This window comes from Pundamilia nyererei, unplaced genomic scaffold (genome assembly GCF_000239375.1).
Source record: "Pundamilia nyererei isolate P.nyererei 1_Seehausen unplaced genomic scaffold, PunNye1.0 scaffold00003, whole genome shotgun sequence".
Lineage (NCBI taxonomy): Eukaryota > Metazoa > Chordata > Actinopteri > Cichliformes > Cichlidae > Pundamilia > Pundamilia nyererei.
Window position 1 is genome coordinate 1,720,429 of NW_005187404.1, and position 8,260 is coordinate 1,728,688.

General features: G+C 41.0%; 1 protein-coding gene across 1 annotated transcript in view; it reads left to right on the top strand.

The window, feature by feature from the left end:
• Positions 1-4,235: 4,235 nt before the first annotated feature.
• The window catches only part of sacs (sacsin molecular chaperone), a 25,365-nt gene continuing 21,340 nt past the window's right edge, over positions 4,236-8,260 (top strand). Inside the window, exons 1-4 of the mRNA XM_005720599.1 lie at positions 4,236-4,416; positions 6,504-6,574; positions 6,797-6,905; positions 8,025-8,175. Of these exons, the coding sequence (XP_005720656.1) occupies positions 6,883-6,905; positions 8,025-8,175 (174 nt within the window). The 5' untranslated portion in view covers positions 4,236-4,416; positions 6,504-6,574; positions 6,797-6,882. The remainder of the gene's footprint in view (positions 4,417-6,503; positions 6,575-6,796; positions 6,906-8,024; positions 8,176-8,260) is intronic.

Below are 8,260 nucleotides of genomic sequence, written 5' to 3' on the forward strand. Positions count from 1 at the left end.
GAGATGTTTTACAAACCCTCTGTCTGTGCGTGCTTTATTTGATGCCTTTGCTTTGCCCTTGTGTGCTGGCCCGTGTGGTCCCACGGCCCCCTCTGACCTCACACGTTAAACTAGTTTAAAGGAAAAGTTAACACAGCAGAGTTGTTTAGCCTGCCTGCTTTTCTCCTTCTAACTTGGCCACATTTATTTATTTGCTAAGCCCTCATCTCTGCTGCAGATTTTATGATGTCAGCGTGCTGCTTCACCATTGGCTGAGCCTGTGCTTAATCCATCTAATAGGAAGAGCAGAGTTCAGGGGATATACAGCGACTACTGCAGTAATTCAGTGTAAATATCGGCTCTTGAATCCTCTCTCTGATGTAAGATGAAGGTGTTAACGGTGAGTTCAGAGCTTTTGACGTAGCCTGTTATTTTCTTCATTGTCCTTGTTTTTTTCTCTCTCTCCTTTTAATACTGTTGGTTAACTTGTAAAAAAGAGTGGCAACCAGAAGAAAACTGATTTTCCAAAGCCCACTCTGAAACAAAAAGTTCGTATATCCACCTGAGGTAGAAAAAAGTGAGCAGTGTGCACACTGGTGTGTGTGTCTGAACCAAGGCAAAGACACAGAGGACAAAAGTTCAGCACTGCAGTAAAAGTGGCCAATTACTGTACATGTCTGGACACGCTGTGTATCGATTCCAGGAAGCTCACTGTGTGCTTTGCAAATGTTACTTTGAATGTTATATGTAATCCAATTACTTCACGTAGTCTATGTGGCAGGTAAATACTTTCTCTTGCAGTACTTTCCAAAAGTAAAAGTCTTTGACCTTGCAAAGGCTGAACTACGAAAAAATTGCCAGAAAATTCTTCTTCTTCTTTTTTTTTTTAAATCTGGAGTGTTTATTGAACAGTCTAACAGTTTTTCTTTTCAAACATCAGTTTGCATAGGTGGGTTTTAATTTGTATCAGGGAGGTTTTGTTTCGTTTTGTTTTTAAAAAAAGCATTTTTGTGCAATGTATTGCTTAAAAATGTATTGTGTAATTTTTTAAAGGTTGTCAAGAAATCAAACTGATGATGCAGAGGTCTGAAAAACTCACAAAAACTCATGTATTAAATATGATGGACTTGGCGTTATTGGGTTAAGTATTTCTCATGATGTCACACGTAGCAGTTTAAGTAGTAGTTTAATGTTAGCAGTCCCATGAAAATATTCTCATTTCTGTGATTCATGTTTTTATGGCCTGTATTCATTCGTTTCCATCAAATCTATAAATCACTGCGTGTCTGTAGCCTGAGTCCTCTAGCTGTGGGAAGACGTCACTGCAAGCCAAACCTTTCTTCCTGGAGCTTTGCTGCTGTCGCCATCTACTGGTGCAGGTGATTTAAAAATGCATGGACTTTGTGCACACTGTGTACAGTGAATATAATCAGTATTCAACAATAACACTTATAGTATTATCCCAGAAAACAATTAGCCAACTCTGTTATCCTCTAATACCGTTCCCTGTGTCTGAAGGCCTCCACCATAACTTCCATCCCCAAAAGACTCATATAGAGAGCCTCAATGACTACAGACCTATAGCCCTCACATCAGTACTTATGAAGTGTTTTGAGTGAATAGCAAATTGATCTACAGAGGATGCCATCACCATCAGCCTTCACAGAGAGCTGAGCCATCTGGAGAACAGGGAGATCTACTTGAGGATGTTCTTTGCGGACTACATCTCAGCATTCAACACCATAATACCAGACGTCCTCACCACCTGCTCCTGGATCAAAGAAAGACTTCCTAACCAACTGGCCTTAATCTACCACTCCTAGATTGGGGAGCGTGCTTTCCTACTGCCTCGCTGTTTGGTATGCAGAAGCCACAACTGAGAAGAGGAAGCCTATGCAAAGGGTAAAAATCATTAGCATCTCTCTGACACCCCTGGAGGCCATCACCACATCCTCCTGTCTCAGGAAAACCAGGGCCATCATAGGTGACCCCTTCCAACCTGCCCACCACCTATTTGACTCCCTGGCCTCTGGTTGGCACCTCAGGTCAATGAGATCCCACACATCCAGACTCACAAGCAGCTTCTTCCCCTGGGCCATTCAGACTGTTAACAAACACTATTCCCTCCCCCCAACCACCCCTGCCCACTCATTTCACCAATCTGGTCTGATGGTCGCCATCACGCAGGCCACTCACACACAGACGCTATTCAGACCAAGTCCTTTGCACTAGTCAGTCACATTTATGACAGGAGAGCATATGGGTGTAATGACTGTTAACCTCACATCATTTGATGGAGGTGCTGGAGAGACTAGTTCTGCCCCTCTGCAGTCTGCACACAGACAAAATCTGGGAGTGGAAGATGTTATCATGCTGCAGAGGAACACCTTTAAAAGTGCATTTAGCACTATCCAGCTGCTGCTATCGAGGGAGACTCTAAAGGAAATGTCTTTAAACATGTACCTGATTTTGTGGATTACTGTTCACATGACAGACAGGTTGCAGCATATGAGACTGGGCAGTGCTCTGTCTGATATGACAATCTGCAGCACGGTAACTCCACCGGGGCTGTGTTGCCTCCATTCCTGTTTACCTTGTACACCTCAGACTTTTAACACAGTCTACAGAAGGACTCTGATGGTTCTGCAGAGGCTGGATGTATAAGTAATAAATAAGACCGCAGAAATGGTGATTAACTTCAAGGTGAAAAGGAGAGCTACACATCTCTCTATCCTGGGACAGGATGTTGATGTTGTTGGAGGACCACAAGTATCCAGGCTCTCATCCTCTTCTTGTTTAAGCTGGGATCCTTCAACGTGTGCACCAAATATTAGCAATTTTTTCCACCAGTCAGCTCTGGTGACCACTGTGTACGCTGCTGTGTTCTTATACTACAGCATTATTGCATTACACATTTATACCAAAGTCCTTCAGAAGACCCATGTAAAAACTCATAATTTTCCTTTTTATCCTGTTATTTTCTACAGAGTATTCAATTTGATGCAGTATTGATTTAGTTCAATTCAATATTTATTTATAGAGTGCCAACTCACAACAAAATTTGCCACAGGGTGCTTTATATTGTAAGGTAAAGACCTTATAATAAAAGAAATAAAACCCCAACAATCAGACGTCTCCTATGAACAATAAGAAACTTGGCGACAGTGGGAAGAAAGAACTCATTTTCAACAGGAAGAAACCTCCAGCAGAACCAGGTTCAGGGAGGGGCAGCCATCTGCAGCGACCAGTTGGTTGGTGGGGAACAGGACAAAGACACACTATGAAGAGCCAGACTTTAATAATTACCAGTGATTAAATGCAGTAATGATGTATTAACATATAAAAAAAGTGGAAAAAAAGGTGAGTGAAGAAGAAACATTCAGTGTATTATGGGAAGCTTCCAGCAGCCTAAGCCCAGTGCAGTGTAACTAAGGGAGGATTCAGGGTCATCGAATTCATTCCTAACTATAAGCTTTATCGAAACAGGAACGTTTTAAGCCTCAATAGTAGAGAGGGTGGCTGTCTTCCAAAACCAAACTGGGAGCTGGTTTCACAGAAGAGGGGACCGAAAGCTGAAGGTTCTGGGTCCCATTCTATTTTTAAATACCCAAGAAACCACAAGTAAGCCTGCAGTCTCAGAGCAAAGTGCTCTATTAGAATAACAAGGCACAAGAGGACTTTAAGCTATGACAGGGACTCATATATTTAACATTATTTAAGATTTTGTATGTCAGGAGCATAATTTTAGATCCAATTCTGGATTTAACAGAGAGCCAATGAAGAGAAGCCAATATGGGAGAAATATGCTCTCTCTTTCTAGTCCCTGTCAGTACTCTTTCTGCGGCATTTTGGATTTCAGTTTTTAGAGTGACCTGATGATAATATATCACAGCCTAGAAGTAATAAATGCATGAACTAGCAAATACAAGAAAGCAGTCCTACATTGTTATTTTATATTCTCACTGAAGCATCAAAAATGTGATGTGAGTAAGTGATGGCCCATCTGAAGTGGACACATTCTCTTCTTCTCGATTACATTTACCACACTTGTGTCTTTTTCTCACTCTTCTGCCACTGAGCCCCTACATTATTACTTTTAAAAATATTATTAACTGGATTGTTTGTTCTAGTCTACAACATTTTGCACTCTGTATAATGCACAGTGTCTATTCGCCCATCCCATAATATGCTAGTGTGGTGCGTCCCATCGGACGTTTCCACAGATGCTGTCTCTTTAAGAGACCTGCGCGTTAAAACCTGCAGTATGAAACAAGTACAGAGGTGTTCACGCCTGTTAGAGATCACATCTGAGGGCTGATTCCGTTTAAACTAACATCCCTGGAGTGTTGGTGCGGTCATTTAAAGGAACCTGCGTCCTCCTCTGCGGAGCAGCAGGCAGTGCAGAGATGCTGCGCTGATGCTGCTGCGTTTCCTCATGTGAGTATCCTCCTCTCTCCAATGCGGCAATAATAAGATGTGGTCTGCTCGGGCGATAGAGCACTATAGGACGTGTATTTCGGCTCAGAGGATATTTTCAAATGATGTAGAAATTGCACGTCTATTGTTACAACATAGAAGTAGGGCTGCGTGGAATTGTTATCTTTATTATAGCATTGAATACCCGAAATCGCAGCACCAGGCTAAGTTTGAAGTGTTTTTTCTTGTTTTTTTAAAAAACGTATTTAGTAGACAGACTGCGTGTCCTCAGACAACCCAGCACGATCTAGCTTAGAGTAGGGTTATGTCTGAAGGTGCTGGGAGTCCTTGACTTTCAAGTGATGATGTCACTTTTCTACGTAAATCTGCCCTAAGGTATTGCACCACACTCTCAAATATAGAGTGGATAGGCTTTATGATTCCTGCCAAAGACACCAGTATGACAACAGCCTCTATATATTGAGAGCATACCCAGAGAGCAGAAGAGATAAAGGTGGTATATTTCACTGAGAAATATACTGAGAAATTAATTCTGTAGGATTTTAATGTGATGGCGACAGGCCTCATGTCTCTGCCAGTGTTTCTCCTCTACAAAGTTGATTTGCGCATCTTTGACTGCAGTGTGCTGGCGTCTGAGCTCTTTGGTTGAGACTCCAACTCCCAGAAGTCAGCAGGTTAAGCCGCTTAGACTGGTGAAAAGTAACGCAAAGTATATTGGAAGGAGTTCACATTTGGAAGCACACATGCCAATTCTAGCACACTTCACTTTTCCCCACCATATTAGAAAACAGTATGTTGGGTTAGCAGCATTTTTGTTGTTTTTGCTGCTGATGTCATTATATATAGAGATGGTGCCACTTGGTTTAATTGTAGAGAAAATCAATAAATGTCTCCTAACCAATAAAACAATGACATTGTAAAATAAATAAGTCAATCAAAAATAATTAGAAGCAGGAAGTTACATTTCCAGTGACATAAAGGAGGATTAAGTGTTCACTTTCTTTAAAATAATTGCACAACTAACTTTAAAGAGGCTTTTAAATGTTAATTTTCATACATGTAGTTTGTTATCCCTCATGTCACATTTCATTTTGCATTAAATTACATTTTCCATTTTGTGCCCAACTGCTTTGACTTCAAATGTGTGAAATGGTGCCCCCTAAATAATTAATGAGCTTACTGACAAGGCAACAACACAGGTTCTGATTGGCCAGCCGGAAAAATTTATAGATGCAGATTATTTAAAGACCAACAACAGTCAATAATAGACTTACGTTCACTTGTAAGAACATGGAAAGCTCTATATTTTTTTCATTTATTGTAAGAAGGCGGCTGTTTGATGCTAAATTTTGGCACAGTTTATATTCCACGGGAATCCTTTCCATGTATAGATGTATCTTTCTATTAAATATTAAGTGAACGTGATTTTTTTTTAGTATTAAATGATGGATTTTATACACACTAAAACCTTGGTAGTGCTGCAGCGGCAAGTCGCTCAACAGGTTACTTCCGGATCACGGAAAAGAACACAGAGCGAGCTTTTGATTTTTTATAGTCTTTGCTGACCGCGTGACCTTAATTGATTTACAGATTAACTGGAACCTAGTGCATATTGTTGTGCAGATTAATAATGTTGAAAGATAGTTATTAGTACAGTCAGTTAAAGAATAGAAAAATTATTACTGAGAAAAATCCTAAAGGGAGATTTTTTTCGTTAATGTGCTTCTACGCATGCGCCTACAAAATTGGTCACCACACCACTGCATCACGTTACAGGAGAAACTTATAATAATGAATTCACGCTTGCAGAAGAAAATATTCAAATATATTTGAAATATCTCAGTGAATTCACACCCAGAAGAAAGACAACAGTTAATTAAAGGTTAGTTGAGACTGCTTAGTCTTCCTGACGGGCTTTAAGACGAAGCGGAAGTAACCGCCCGGGAATCCTCTCGCTTCGTATTCCCCCGTTTTGCTCTCACGCTCAGTGTAATTCATTATTATTAGAACATCGCCTTTGAAGGAGTCGGTGTGTAGTTGGGGGATCTAACAGTGTCATTTGCTATTGTTGTTGCGATTGTTTCCAGGAATACCGAGTGCCGTGAAATGTCTCTGCTTTTCGAGAGGACCATTATCGGCGCGCGCTGGACACACACAAGTGAGTGGGGTTTGTTGGGATAACGCTCCTAAAGAGGCTCAGTGGAAAAATAACAACCGGCACCGGCGGTGTACGGCCACAACGAAAACTCTCAGACAAATCACATCAACACATAAATGCTATATATATGTGTGTAATACGTCACCGAGAGGACTGGTATAAATTTACCGGACTGTCAAGGGGCAGGTGATGGAAAATAACGGTTTTCTTGTTTCACGACAGCCTTTTCTCGGATGGTGTATTCCTGCGCGCAGTGGGGAAGATAGTCCAATGAACGTGTATGTGCTGGGACACAAAGCAGCAGCGACATGGCAAACTGTCCAGACCCCTGGTAAGTTTCCTGTTTGCTGTCATATACTCCTGGCAACATGTAACATACGGAATATTTGCAGCTGATAGCCCTCCTATAATTCCTCGGTAGTTGAGGTGTTCAGACTTCAAAGTGAATATCTCAACTAACAGTCAAGGCAGGAATAACAACTTTTTTTACAGCTTCCCTTTATGGACCAGGCATAAACGTTTCGGCAAAATGGTTCTATTGCCCGTGTAAAAGTAAATAATCACTGTAATGCTTTTTAACCATCCTCTGCTGGATCTGGTTGCCACACCCACCCAGCTACAGTGGTCCAGAGGGACTTAACCACAAAGCTCCAATGGCCTCCTGCTGAATGAGCAGAAATATATTGTTTTATTTCTGTTAACAGGTTAGCCTAAGGTTTTGTTATTCAACCGCAACAACCACATAGTTTCTAGAAATAGCAGGGTTGTTTTTTTTGTTTTGGTTTTTTTTTTTCCGGGGGGGGGGGGCTTATTGTCAGGAAACAGCACAGCTCTTGAAGGCTTTGAGAGATCAATGATCTTGGGTGGGACTGCAGTAAGGTTTCAGTTTTAAGGATGTGATAGGATGGTCAGTTAGTTCAATTAAAATATATTTATATAGTCCCATTTCACAACCACAGTTGCCTCAATACGCTTTAAATTGTAAGGTAAAGACCCTAGAGTCTTAAAGAAAAGCCCAACAATCACACAACCCCCTATGAGCAAGCACTTGGTGGTAGTAGGTAGGAAAAAGTCCCTATTTTACAGGAAGAAGCCTCTATCAGAAGCAGGCTCAGCCATCTGCCTTAACCGTTTGGGGGTGAAGAGAAAGAGAAGAGAGCAGTGTTCTCAATATGATATTGTAGAACTTTACACAGACATAAAATGGCATTAATGGACGGTTGGTATATGGATCTGGTGAAGAGTCCACGTTCTCATGTTTCTTCCAAACTTACACCTTGATCAATAGTGACTGTAAGCAAGACTCTTATTTCTTGTGATGAAATTTAACACCTTTCCTTCTTTGCTGCTGAATTGTAGTGTTGTCTCTGTTGGAAGATTATTATACATATGAAAAAATTGTTGCCATTGTTTGTTGTTAAAACTTGAAATGTGTGTTTGTATTTTCAAGGTTGCCATGGGTGACAGTTCGTCATGAGTGCATTGGCCTGAGGTCCTACCGGGTCTCTCCATTTACATCTGTTCAAGATGTCAAGCAGTTGCTGTACGAGGAGACAAACCTCCCAGTCAAAGAGCAACGACTGACTCACAATGGGAGAATGGTGAGCATTTATTTTTCTGTAATAGAAGAGTACAAATAAAACTGATAAGGACAACAATATAATTGTCATTTTAAACTTCCTTGAA